Source organism: Podarcis raffonei, chromosome 13 (genome assembly GCF_027172205.1).
Source record: "Podarcis raffonei isolate rPodRaf1 chromosome 13, rPodRaf1.pri, whole genome shotgun sequence".
Classification (NCBI taxonomy): Eukaryota; Metazoa; Chordata; class Lepidosauria; order Squamata; family Lacertidae; genus Podarcis; species Podarcis raffonei.
Window position 1 is genome coordinate 17740978 of NC_070614.1, and position 14281 is coordinate 17755258.

Consider the following 14281-nt stretch of genomic DNA (forward strand, 5'->3'; position numbering starts at 1 on the left):
GAGAGTCAGTTCAGCCAAGGCCAATTTTTGATGAAGACTCAGGGCATGTCCACGTTTCCACTTGTGCTGTGTCTAGAAAGCATGGGTTGGAGTGGTTTTCTGCTTGACCCTCATTTTCGAGGCAAGGGTCTGAGCAGTTTTCGCCTTGCTCCTTTCCAAGGGAAAACCCACTTTTTAGCAATAGATCAGAACAATGCTGGGCAGGGCTGATGAGAGTTGGAGTCCCTAGAAGACCACAAGTAACCTACACTTGGAGGAGGCCAAGCCTCCTGACTTTCAGAAGGGAGTTTTAGTAGATACATTTAGGCTTCATGGAGTTACCTCTCCGATTGTCAAGGCAACCCTGGCGGAAGTTTTGTTTTTTAAAAACTCCCAAACACCAGGTCTATTTTTACACTTGCTGATGTCAAAATTTTGTTTTTTTTCACCATGTGCTCCTGTTTGGTTGCGGGAATTTCCCTATGTGTGTTGTGGCCCACTGTTATGCCAACCAAACAAATGTGGGGAGGAAGGAAATGGCAGCAGACAGTGCAAGTGAGCTTCTCCTTTTGAATGAATGTGTCATGGTCAGGGATGGAAATGTGCCTTATGTCAGACCATTCCTGTTCCACTGTTGAGGAACTACTACCAGCTTCATGAAGGATCACCAAGCAGACGTTACAGCATAGCTGCATTTTCTTTGGAGCAGTGCTCCATATCTAGCACAGCTTGCACCATGGATCCTCCCTTCTCTACACCTACCGCCAGCAACCTCTTGACGCTGGCAAGAGGATCCAGGTGTGGAAGCCATCTAGGTGTGGAGAGAGCTGCCACATGGAAATGGTCTCCATCCTGGATATGGTAATGTGGATTCTCCTTACTGCAACCTTCTGGTTCTCCATCTTCAAAGGTAATCTGAGAAAGACCAGCATAGCTTCATTTATATGAGGAGTTTGCTGTCTCATGTGGTTTTGTCCTTTGTTGGCAGCGTTCCTGCAAATCAGTGCTCAGTCACTTTAATATCTTCCTCCAGATATTTGTGAGTTTTTAAATATATATATATATCTAAAACAGCAGTGAGGAGAGAGAGAGAGAGTTTTGAAGCTTATTTTCCCTGCAGGCTGGTTTTCTTATAAACTTCTGCCTCACTGAACTTTTTACCCATGGGGACAACAAGCTGTGTGGAGGGAGGGAGTTCTATAAGAAAAACAACCCTCAGGGCAAGAGAGGAGCATCCCCTCCCCCCAAACTTTCATTCCAGATTGCAACATCCCACCTGTGCTTTGGGTTTGTTGGATTTCCAAAAAAGGATTCTTGTGCCTGATCATTGCATGTGTGCGACTGGAAGTGTACTTAGTTTTCTGCTGAAGTCCAGGTACTGAAATGTATGCCAGCAAGTGATTTCATACACCAAGGGTAGGGAAAGTGGACCTTTGCAATGAGTTGAATCTACAGCACTGGTTGGGTCCCATCATCCTTGACTGTTGATCAAGCAGGCTGGGACTGATGGCAGTTGGGAGCCCCAACAGGGTCACAGGTTCCACATCTCTATCATAGTCAGGGCTGCAGGGAAGCCAGTCTTCTACTCCAGCTCATGCTTTCTTCTGGCTAACTGTCTCTTGTTCATTGTCTCCTTCCCTGCAGGCTCCCAGATGAGACGTCCCCATCACTGATTTCCTCCAAGCCCGTAAGCAGCCTTTTCCATAACTGGCCTAAGTCCCCCCAGGGCAAGCACCCCAAAAGCGTGGAGTTTGACATCCGCCCGGCCCTGCGGCGCGCCCCGAGTCCAGCTGCCCTGCCCAGTGAGCACAAGATTAGCCCTGCCCCCAGGCCGTCCTCCCTCCCTATCCTGCCTTCTGTGCCCATATACACCGGCGTCTTCGATCTCCGCGGCTCGCCCACTTCTGGGGGCGAGCACCCTTTCCCCGGCTTCCCCTCGGGCAGCCGCTCTTTGTCTCCCACCCACTTCCTGCTGCCGGCCACGGACAAGCCGTTTGGCTCCAAGCCACTGCCTTTCTGGACCAAGTACGACGTGGCCGACTGGCTGGAGTACCTGAAGCTGGGCGAGCACCGCGATCGGTTCCTGGACAACGAAATCGACGGCTCTCACCTGCCGTCCCTCACCAAGGAAGATTTCATTGACCTGGGCGTGACGCGAGTCGGGCACCGCATGAACATTGCCCGTGCCCTCAAGTTTTTTCTGGAGAGGTGATGGGGGAAACCGCCCTGCCCTGGGGAGCCTCTCGCCTGAATGTACAATGGACCTCCACCAGTGGGGAGAAGTGGGGGGGTGGAGGGGTTGCAGCTGTGGGGCTAGGCACAGGGGAAGCTGCGAGGAGAGACCCTGCGGGTGAGGGTGGGGATCCCCCCCTGGCAGAGAAATACTTGGAGAAGCTCACCAAAGCTTGCCTGGGCACCCTCAGGGGTGTGCACTTTCCTCCTCTGCGATGCCATGTAGCAGTTTGCCCATTTCACTCATCCAACAGCTGCCGCCGACACAACATACGGACACTTCACTTGCAGAGCATCGCTTTCCAAGCTATATATAAGTGTGTGCGTTCCGAGTGTGCGAATCTGCTTACATGCACTCGCCCTTCAGTGCTCCATCGGCGTTGCAGCTTGCTTCATCACCTTCGCTGCCTCGAATGGATGGCGTCAGCTGTCCAGCAGCTCATGCCTGCATGTATATATAGAGAAGATAGATATCTATATTTCATCCTCCATGCTGCTGATTGTTCTTACTTTGCAGCTGTTTGCACATCAGTTCATCTAACCATGTAACAGCTTGCCCTGTGCATCTTCACAGTACCAGGGTTGTTATGTACTCTGCCTTTTATATAAAAAAAGAACCTCTGAGAAAAGTAAATTTGCATATATGCTTACTTGCAAAATTAATTATGTGCTGGCTGTTGAAGAAGAGGGCCCAGATCCCACAAACTCATTAGGAATCTCCCTGAGCCGCTTTCTTCGTCCCCAGACCCCATCTTTGGGGCGTTTGTTAAACACTGCCCATTTAGTCGTCTTTCCACAGTCATAAAACTAGAAACTTGCTGTCTCTTTTTGAAGTGGAAGCTGAGATCTCAGCATGCAGGCAATTTTGCACCCAGTACTGAACAACATGCTTGAGCAAAGCATACAGACCCATCCCAGACTCTCAACCCGAGTATCCAGCTGCCCTGCACTACTGCCAGCTGTGGGTGAGCCTCGTGACCCTTTTAGTAAGGCAAGAGGTCTGTTCTGCTGCTGCTGAGCTCTGGCTCAGTGACAAAGCTGTGGTGTGGGTGACTTGCCAGGCACACGCTGCTCAACAAATCAAGCCTACCGTTAGAACGATGTGTGGTATTGCCTCTTTCCAGTGGCTGGATCCCACATCAGGTTTGTAGTGTTCAAAAGCCAAAATTAGCTGGAGCCAATAGTGTTACAGGGTTATTACACAACAGTATTGGCATCTTGGATTGGGAGGGAAGGAGAGATAGCTGGCACAGGAAGTATCAACTGCCTGTCCCATGTAATTCCAGCAGCATGGGACCAGCCATGAGGAAACATCAGTCATTCCAATATGAACAGGGATCATTTTGTGAGTCTTGGTGTGGTTTGTGATCTGAGATTGCCTGTGGCTCTTACCACCCTTTTGTCATGAATTCAGCACTGTAGCACCCACAGGGCTTATCACAAAGAGAACCGGGTGAGGTGCAACTGAATGGCAGAACAGCTGCATAAAGGTGTATGTGTTTATGCAAACATAGTCAAAAATAATTTTGACCTTATAGTCTCTTATTTGGCTGAGTTTCAGTAATCCTATCAGAAAACCAACATTGGGTCCATTTATTCCGCAGACCCCATTCTATGGAGGAACCTGCTCTCCAGTCAAAGGCCACTGTTGTCAGGCTTGTATGATCTAGAACTGATGAGTGGCTTGAGCCTGCTTTACGGCAGAAGAGGGTGGGTTGTGCCACATGGCCAGACACAAGATGCTGTATGTAGTGTTCAGCCCCATTCCCATAAGTTTAAACCTAGGTGTGATCTCTTCGCTGCAAAGATAAGACAGTATATGCTGTATTTGTAAAACCATCCTCTGAAACTAAGTGTACTTTGATGTGTGGTGTTGGTTCACTTCTGTGTAGTCTTCCAGGGTGAGAATTAGCTCATCCATCCTTATTTTTAATCATCCATGGTGCATCGACAACCTTTTCAGAAGAACCCAGATCAGTTCCTGTTTACAAAAGCTTTGTGGTAAATCACCTGGAAGCAGTGAATAGTCCCCCATCAGTGATCAGACAAGTTGCTAATTCCAAGCCTGCTTTATACACACTCTTATGAGACACCTGATGTTGTTAAGCTGATGTAGAGCTGCATCTCGTTGGTCACACCAGATGAGTGAATTCATATCACACCCTGAATTCACACTGGTGATGCAAAAGCAAACAAGTCTCACTCCATTTATACTACAGAGTACACACAACCCTGGCATTAATAGTCTGCAAAACAGCTTCTTCGCAAGTTGTAGTGTGGTCCCCATATACATGCGTGCTGTTGTGCTCCAGCTCACACCTTGCATATTCAACAACAAGCTTCATTTTGTCCTCATTTCAAAAGCTATTTCCACGCCGCCTCCATTTGGAAATGTATTGCGTATTTCTGCACTCCCAGAACGGGGAAGATAACAAGACAATTTCCCATAGAAGTTGGGAGTCTCTCTTAACGTTCTTCTGCCAGAGGGGTATCTGTGGCAACCAGGAATTCCAGCTCCGGATGGGTAGCCAAGATTGAGGGGCTGGAACAGGGAAGACAAAGCGACATAAAAGTAGGGTGTGGGCAGGTGCTCCCACTCTGGGTCTCATGTGCTCTCTCCTTCGGCGCCATGTGCTCCTGCACCGATTCCAAGGGGCGAGAGGTCTCGGATACTGACCATATCTGTGCTGTGGATGGAGCATCCCCCTTCCCCTCCCCCAATGCTCAGCTGCCAAAGAAACAAGAGCCCAGCGTTACAAGGGGGTGCTCCATAACTTGCTCTCCCCATTGCAGCCATTTGGACACCGGGACCCAGTGCACGGACTGCTTCCCCCCCCCAAGACACAGGCCAGGGAGGGGTTGCTCTTGCTGCTGCTCATTGCTGGGATCCTCAGAGTGATGCTCCGTCCAAGAGCGGGGGGCGGGGGACGACTCCTTGACTCCTCCCCTCTCAATCTCCACGTCAGGGATTACGAGCTGTGGGGAAAAGTGTGCGGGGGAATTTGTACGATGACTGTAGGCCTTGTGGCTGGCCCCATTTTACCACTTCACCTGTGCTGTGACTCTTAAAATCGACAGCTGGCCACTGACACCCCCGCCACAACTGTGCCATGCAGCTGACCGCCCCACTCCTGCTCCTCTGAAACCGTAGTTCTGTGCCATACAGCTAAGTCCTTCCCACGACCGTTAACCATGTGGCGTAGCACGCTGCTTGTCTGAGCCACGCCACGTTTCTGTACTACGTGGCTCCCATCACACATGTGCCCATAACTCCATGACGTAGGGTAAACCTTGTGCATCCGACATCCCATCACGGCCAGCAATGTACCCTTTTCCCTTCATGACCACAAGATTAACCCAGGCATGCAAAAAAAGAAAAACCCAACTGGTGGTAGGCCCCAGGCAAATAAACGTTTACGTGGGCAGCCAGGATATTCACAGAACCTTAAGAAGTTTCAGCTTTTGCTTTTATTAAAAGAAGGTGGATTTCTAGCCCTCGTGGTTGGGAGAAAAGTAGGGCGGGCAAAGTGCCGTTTCTCAAAAGACTCAGCCAAGACTGCCAGTGGTCATAGCCTCTAAGAAGGAGCTCCTGTTGCAGAAGCTGTATTCTCGGCGAGTGCTCTAGTGCCCCCAGTCTAGCATGCGAAGGGGATTTAGGAGGTCCACATAGGCAGGGTTTTCAAGGTGGCTGCCTGCAGCCTAAGGAAGAGGCAGGTGCAGAACCTCAAGAGGTCTAGGGAGGCAGCCGAAATTGCTGGAAGGAACAGAGGTAGAGGCAGCCAAGTAGGAACAACTAGGCCACAGAGGGACGAGAGAAGGGTACCGGCAGCCATTTGGATACAAGAGGCTAGCCACTAGGGTGGAACAATTAAGGACTTAAATAGGCATGAGGGATTTTTGAGCTTGGGCAGCAACTTTTGCCAGCTGATGTTGGGCAAGCGGGCCACTGGATGTTTTGAGCGGAGTCGCACACCTTCGCCCCATTTGCATAGCTGGGTTAACCCGGTGCCATGGCTCTGTGCCACGTGGCTTTGTGTGTGCCTCCCTCTCAGGGTGCCTCTCGCCACATCACTCCTGCCCAGCCGCCTCGTGGTGTCCCTTTCTGTCGCTGCCACGTCCCAACGCGATGCCATGCGGCGATTCCCACTGTGCCTGCAAAGCCACAACTCCATACCACGTGGCCTCGCCCTGCCCCCACCCTAGCTCCAGACTCGTGGCTGTCGTTTGCCCCACTGCGCCCCAAGAGTCGCCGAGGCCACACTGTAGTGCCACGTGGCGAAATGCCCTCCCCCTCACTGTGTGGATAATTGACACCTGCCGCCGACGCTGCACCTGAGTGCTGCTGGTCGTGCAGCCATCTTTTCTTTTCTTTTAAAAAAGGGCTCTTGTCTCGTCTCGTCGGACTGGCCGCACTGGCACCTCCTGTCCACAGACCCCAACAAGGGAGCGAAACGAAACAAACAAAACTTTAGAATGTCTTCCATAATGATGATGTTGCGGGGAGGCAGGAAACACGGTCTCCTCTCCAATTATGGGTGGGAGGGGGGTATCTGTGCTGCCGTTCTCAGCTCCTCACGTGGGCGGCCCTCATAGATTCATGTCCCAGCTCTGGGTAAGTGGGGGAACTAAAGCTACTTGATTAAGGGGGGTGGGTAGGGAGAAAGAGAACAGTTATGGGGAGAAGGATCTGGAGCCAGGACTCTTGGGTGCTCTAGGAGGGGGAAATGGGGGCTTCAAGGATTTATCATGGTAGGGGAACTGGACCAGTTCTCCTGGGTTCTTTAAAAGAGGCATGGGTGACCTCATAGGGAAATGATGCCTAGGAGATGGAACAGGAGGAACAGTCAATGCTACATATGTAATTTTGGGGAGGGGGGCTTGGAAAGGTAACAGTTATAGATTGTATGATTGGAGGTACAATGGCCTACTTTGGGAGAATAATTAATTGGGGGGTCCTATTTCTCAGAGCCATTAACTAGCAGTTCTTGTGCACAGGAGACCCCAACTTTGATCCCCAAGAAATTCTCTGTTGGATTGAGGAAAGGGCAGGCAGTGCCCAAGTTAGTGCCCATCTTCCCGCTGGGCCTTCTCCATAGTGGAGCCTTTGGCAAGAGCGCATTATGCTCTGTACTCCCTCCCCCACTTACACTACTGCTGTTTCCATACCGCTGCAAGGGAAGAGGAAAGACCCCAAGCTTGGGGAGAAGTGTGTGATTTAAGAGGAATGAAGCAAGCAGGACAGAAACTCCGGAAGGCTGCGGAAGACAGGGTTCCTCAGATTTCTAGAAAGAGTGAGCATCTACTTAGTCAAAATTTGGATAAGATATTGCTTTTAGCTAAAGATCTAGTCCTCATATTTGGGCAGAAAGTGGGATCTAATGCATATGGGGCGAAAGGGGATTTAGGAGTCACCCAGGGAATCCTGAGTTCTTCAAAAAGACACTTGGGCTGAATGGGTTGAGGCAGAGGCAGGACTCCTGGGTTCTCCAAGAAGGGATTATAAATTTCCCAGCATTAAACTGGGTTGTCTGAGGGTGTACTGGTCCTAGAAGGGTTGAGAACCGCAGCATTGAATCCTCTTGCCTTAATGTACTGAAATGAAATATGTAATGTTGACTTTGTGATTCAGGGATCTGTTCCCTGGGAATGATTATTGGGGAGGGGGAGGGGAGGGGGAAAGGGGTGGTAATGCCTGCATTTGACACTGGGTTGTGTTTTGATTTTTGTGGTTGCTGGGTGGGGGACAGGGGCTACAGGGAAGGAGGTTGGTACACTCCCCTCCACCCCATTTAATCCTCTCCTCTGGTGTGAGTCACCAAGTTTATAATTGCCCTCCACACCTGGCCTTGTAGCACCCAGGTGTGATGTATAATAGACTTCCCCCTCTTTCATCTCACCCCCCTCCACTCACATTTTTCTTGGAGAGAGCCCAGAAATCCCAGTTGTTAACAACTGCACCTTTGCAATGACCCAGATTGGCTCCTGAGCCAAGAGGTGTGGTTTCTCCATCTCTCAAGATTCCTACCCAGTTCCTGACTTCCCATCTCATCCTCAAGCCTGGCATAGAGTTTCTTCCCTAAGGGCCCAGCTTGGTCCCAATAGGCCTTCACTTCCCACCTCATCCCACAAAGCCCAACTGGGTGGATCCGAATTACTCGCTTGAGGGTCTTATCTGGTTCTTGTGCTGGGAGAATTGGCTCCTGCCATTCTAGAACCTTCTCTTGGCTTCATGCTCTAGAGTGCCAGTGTTCTAGGTCTCTGCTCTAGAACCCAGCCACTTTATTTATTTATTTTTCCCTTTGCTAGAGAAAATGGCTCTTTGCACCATCTGCACTCCCACCCCTAGAGCGGTTCCTCAACCCAGGATTCTCAGCCCTCCTCTCACCCCGCAAAGAAACTGTACCTCTAGGAAACCTCACCCTGAGAGCAGAATCTCCAAGATGAATGTAATTGATCCTGTGCTGACTAAGCCCCTCCTATGGCATCCAGGCAGGACAGACTAAATCACTCACGCTCTCTCTCTCACACTCCCTTTTTACCTTCCTCTACCAAACCTCTTGTCCTGGGCCAGAGGCCCTGTCTCTGCCTCCAATGCCTGTGCAGAGCAACTAATGTAATTTACTGATTTTATTTGCAAATATAAACTCTATGGGATACAGAGGGGGGCCCCAGGTGTTTTTGCATGTGTTTATGTGAGAGAAAGAGGAAGAAGCAAGGCTATAACTTAGCCATATGCAATGTTTTCCGATAAACAAAAGGTATACGGCTTGCCAAGTTACTGCTAAACCTGGTGGAGTTTTACCAGGCAGGAGGCAAAACTGACAGTAAGAATCTGCTTTAGTTTTCCAAGCTGATTATCTGGGGTGGGTGGGTGAAAGACACCAACATCCTAGGAAATCATACTGATGAAAAGGTGTCGAGCTAGTGTTTATTCCTTGCAAAGTCACAGATACAGCCCTTTGCCTACCATTCTCAATCACTGCAGGGCTATTTTTGCAAAAGTCTAGCCAATCAAACACTAACTGAGCTCAGATGTATCAGAGGCCTTTTCACAACACGACTAATTTCCTGCGATGCATCTCCACACTAGGCTGGTTTCACCTCACTTTTTTTTAAAAAAAGCTCTTGCACTAGGAAGTCAAACCAGTTAAAAAAAGGCATACATGGGTCCGATACTGAAAATGTTAGAGCATGGGTGGGGAACCAGTGGCCTTTTAGATGTAATTGGACTCCCATGAGTTTCAACTAGCATGACCAATGGTCACAGATGATGGGAGCTGTAGTCCAACAGCACCTCAAGGTCATCAGGTTGCTCATTCCTGCTGTAGTCCAGTTATGTAGTCCATTGCCAGACCCTTCAATAATGTCCAGGGGATGGTTTAATGGCACAAAATGAAGCAGACATGCTGAAGCCAAGCTGGCCTGGGCTTTGTCAGTTCTTGGATGGAAGATTATCAGGGAATATATTGCCTTAAACACCAATGAGGAAGAATTATGAGTGGATGGGGGTAGGCAGATAATGAACTAATGAATAACCAATGATGTGCAAATGGCCACAAGAGGTAAATCAGGAGCAGGAGACAAACTCCATCAGCTCTGTTGCGTCAGATTCAGTATTCATACCTGATCCCATGAATATACCAGACAGCAGCTCCTGGGACTTGGGCTGTTGAGGCCTGTAAATGAGGGAAACGAACAGAACAAAAGATTTCCCTTGCTGGTAAGACCAATAGCCCCTCTTGATTAGCCTGTGATTTCCAACAGTGGCATGCAAGAAATGTCTGTATCGCTCAACAGACATTTGAGGCGCTGCCTGACCTTACACCATTCTGTTCTAGACTAGTATTGCGGGAGTATGCAGGAATAATAACAATTCTGAAAACATTCTCTTGAAAAAAAATGAAATTTGGGGACTCAGGAATGTAGGAGCAGGCAGGCAACTAGTGCTATGCCCCTCAGCTCCCTCTTATAATCGTCCTGACATAACACTACATATCTGGAGTGGATGCAGGCAAAAGAAGATGAACAGGATAGCAGTTCCAGGTCCTGCTGTGCAGCTATAGACTATTTAGCAACTATCCATACAACAAAACTTCCTTTATAAGAAGAGGAGCCAGGAGGCAAGAGAACAGAGGCAAGAGTGAAGTAGATCTATGTATGGGAATAGCAAAGGAAACCAAAGACACTGGGCTCTATCCAAGTAAGTCACACTTCAAGAGTACACCCACTGAGATCATGCTCATTGATTTCAATGGTTCTACTTTGAATATAGCAGGCAGTTGGCTACAACCCAATGTCTGGAAAGAGACCAAGCAAGCCATCTCTTTTCTGTCAGGTGCCACAGCAAGTTCTCTGGGTGGTTTACACGCAGCCTAACCTACCTCACAGGATTGTTGTGAGGATAAAATTGGTTTGGGGACAGAGCCACATATACTGTGAGCAACTTGGAGGATGGGTAGGGGGGGAAAACTATTATTCATAATAACATTCTCCACCCCAACTGGCCACACTTGAGAGAATGTCTGCATAGAAATGCCATTTGGCAGACATTTACTAGCAAGTCTCTGGCCTCACTTCGCATCAATGGAGACTACAGGGCTGCACTAACGATCAGGGAGCCTGATTCCCCAACAAGTGTCTCTGCACAGCCAATGGGATCAGACTGGGGTCATGCCCTCTGAGGCAGGCTTAGGGGTCTGATCCACCATCCCTCTGAACTGAGTAAGGGGCACGTCCTAACAAAACTGCAGAGAAGAACACACCGCATAAGAAAAATTCCTGCAAGCAAGGTGACTCGAAGCCACATAAAATATTACTGGGGTGTCTTTCTGTAAAACCTGAGTTAATAAGAAAATCCACCCACTCCATTATGAGCTGGATAACGTCCTGAACCTGAATGAAGAACACTAAGGAAACTCAAGAAGCAGTTGTATTTCCCTTGCTCCTAACCTCCTGCTACATACCTGAAATACCATACCCAAATTAATCCCTTCTGCTGTATGAAATCAAGATCAAGATTCCTATGGTATGGCAGAAATCATAGGGCCAAACTAGAGGTTTTTTTAACACATAGCATACTGCTCCAGAGTTTGTTCTTCCTTTATAAAAGGAATGTTGTATTAAAATCATCTCCATGTGCAAACTGCACGGTTGGTAAAGCTTTCCCTTTGTGTTCTAAACATAGATCACAAATTACTGTGAGTTTGAGTGTCATCTGGTCTTAGGGGAGAGTAAATCCAAAGCTCATTTCGTTTATTTTCTCCTGAAGCTGAAGGAATGAGTCCTTGGCAGTAGGGCTCAAATACTTCCAAAGCAACTAAAGAGACTAGGGTGTGTCAGATAGTTCAGCCAGACTGGGATAAAGCTTTCTGTAATTCTATTTTGGGGGGATCCCTAAAGAAAAAGGAAGCAACCCATAAGGAAAATTATCCCTTCCAATCCGATCCATCCCCACTGGGCTATTGCGTTTCTGTAGCAAGAATCACACACAGAGAGAGCAAGACATGGATCTGCATCCTACATATTAAGCAAACATCTAGTTTGACACTTTTTAAAGGAAGGAGGTGGCCCTTTTTAGGTATTAAACTCCCAATCATCATTCAGCTTGCTAGGAAAAACCTCATTCCCTGCTATGATGAAGTTGATTACTAGTTCCCAGTTTCTTATTGACAGGACAGTTCAAAACAGTGTAATCAGAAAATTTGTTTAAAAACTAAAATTTGTATGTCTATAAACCTCAAAATCAGCTTTGCCATGCTTCATATCATCATGAGTATGGGACTGTCCCTTTCAAGATTCACAGTAATTGACTACTCCAAACTGTTGTGTTTCCACAACATTCGTAAGTTCCCATAACGTTCACAACAGACAATAACAAACAAGCTAGGGGTATGCACTCCACAATGAGCTTTGGGCCAACACAAATTGTACCTCCACACCTCCAGGAGAGTGTTCTCTATAAGATGGCATTGAATCACATCTACCCAAATGTTTCTTTTGGGCACAGGACAATGTTAAAGATAGCACCCATACCAAAATGTGTAGAGAAGAACCGGGGTATACACCATAAAACTTTGTGCCACCCCAAATCATGCATCTGCACCTCCAAGAGAGTATCTGCTACAAGAACACATCAAATATCCAGCACAATGCTTCTTTTGGACACTGTCAAGCATGACACTCCCATGGCAATAATATCCAAAATATGTAGAAAATAATAAGGAACTGTGTACGGACATAACAAAATAAGTTTTGGGTGACCCAAATCATACCTCCACACCTCTAAGAGAGTGTCCACTATTAGACAACATTGAAATGCACCTGGACCAATACTTTCCCTGAGCACCGTTAAGGGTACATATCCACAACTATAATAGCCAATACATGTGGGAAAGAGTAAGGAGTAGGAATTTACCGCTTCCTTGAATAAAATACAGTTTTTAAATGTTTTAACAACATAAAGGTTTTCTTGTGATACTGGATATATAATTTAATTGGATATTGTATATTGGGTACTGGACATCTTAACTATAATATTAGCCAAAACAACTGATTAGGCTGAAATAGAAAATAATGTTTGAAAGGTTGCTTTGTTTGGTACATAATGTTTAAGTAGATAATGACACTTTCTCTTATTTATTGAAAAAATGTAGAAAAGAATAAAGAACCGGGGGCGTACACCCCAAAATAAGCTTTGGGCCACCACAAACCATAGACCCACACATCCAGGAGACTGTCCTCCACGAAATGGCATTGAGTTGGATCCAGCTCAATGCTTTCCTTGGGCACGGTACACTATAAAAAGGCATGTACCCATGGGCTGAAGGTGTACACCCCCAAATTAAGCTTTGTCACTGCAAACCACACATCCGCACCTCTAGGAGAGTGTCACAGCACTGAGTCATGGCCAGTTCAATGTGAGGCCAACACCAAACACAGAACTCACAGCTAGGGTTGCTGTACTGTATCGCGAAGAGCCAAAAAAGATTACACGCTTGCCAACTTCTGCTTTTAACTATGGATTGCTGTGACTCTACCCATAAAAAAGAGGGTGCGTCCTGGGGAAAAAGAGAACATATGGCAACCCAATGGCAGGAGAACCAACCATCCCTTGCCTTTTGGGGATGGGAGGCAGTGTTGTTAACTACGTATTTTGCAGGACCCTTGCTTAAGATACCCTCCATGACCCATCCCGTCCATGTCCCTCTCACCACCTGCCCAACTCAACCAAACCTTAACCCAGGGGTTCCCAACCATGGGTCTCCAGCTGTTTGAGGACTGCAATTCCCATCATCCTTGACCACTGGTCCTGCTAGCTAAGGATGATGGGAGTTGTAGTAGAAATAAAAAAAACAACACCCAGCTGGAGACTCAACTTTGGGAAACACCTGCCCTGCTTAGAAAGACTCACAAGCTCTTTCTGCAGCCTACTGGATGGGGGCAGCCGTTGCCCAAAAACATATGGAAGGCGAGGCCGCGACAGCCTTGGTCCTCACCCCCCATGTCGTTGGACTACAATTTCCATCATCCCTAACAACTGGCTACATATTTTTGTTAACAACGTCTGGGGACCCAAGAGCTGACGGGCCTGAGAAACATCTGGCGGGAACAGCCGCGACCTGCGTCCTTCCTCCGAGCGCGCACAGTGCCTACCCCGGCGTCGCCTCAGAGAGGAAGCGGGAGAAGGACGGCAACGGCTCCCCCCCCCCCCCGTCAGGTTTCAGGAGGAGGCAACGGCGTCAGAACGCCACGGTTATCCACAGCCACCGGCGGTTTTAAGTTTCCCTCACGCGGCGCGGACTACATTTCCCACCACGCACTGCGGCGCATATGCGACGGTTCTCTTTTATTTCTACCCCGCCGGGCATGCTGGGTCGCGTAGTCCGCCTATCCCGAGGTACGCTGGGTAGTGTAGTCCGACCACGCCGCTTTAAGCCACGGCTGAAACAAGTGGCGAGTATTTCCTCACCCCCCTCAAGACTTCCTTTTTGAAAAGAAAGGAAAAGAAAGAACACCACGCGCACACGGCGCTTCGCCCCCTACTAGCGCCCCCCTAAGTTGAAAGGCATGC

General features: G+C 48.3%; 1 protein-coding gene and 1 long non-coding RNA gene across 7 annotated transcripts in view; one reads left to right on the forward strand and one right to left on the reverse strand.

Moving 5' to 3' along the window:
- SHANK1 (SH3 and multiple ankyrin repeat domains 1) overlaps window positions 1-2845 on the forward strand; it is a 105042-nt gene extending 102197 nt beyond the window's left edge. For 4 of the 6 annotated variants that reach the window (XM_053362736.1, XM_053362738.1, XM_053362739.1 and 1 more), the window contains one exon: window positions 1624-2845. In XM_053362736.1, coding sequence (XP_053218711.1) covers window positions 1624-2191 — 568 coding nt within the window. In that variant the 3' untranslated portion in view covers window positions 2192-2845. The remainder of the gene's footprint in view (window positions 1-1623) is intronic. The other 2 variants (XR_008327337.1, XR_008327336.1) reach the window with 2 other exon arrangements.
- Window positions 2569-14281, reverse strand: LOC128400529 (uncharacterized). Its single transcript, XR_008327338.1, has 3 exons — window positions 13864-14281; window positions 4531-9887; window positions 2569-2656 (listed from the first exon to the last, which is right to left on the reverse strand). It is a non-coding gene; the product is annotated as an uncharacterized LOC128400529 (long non-coding RNA).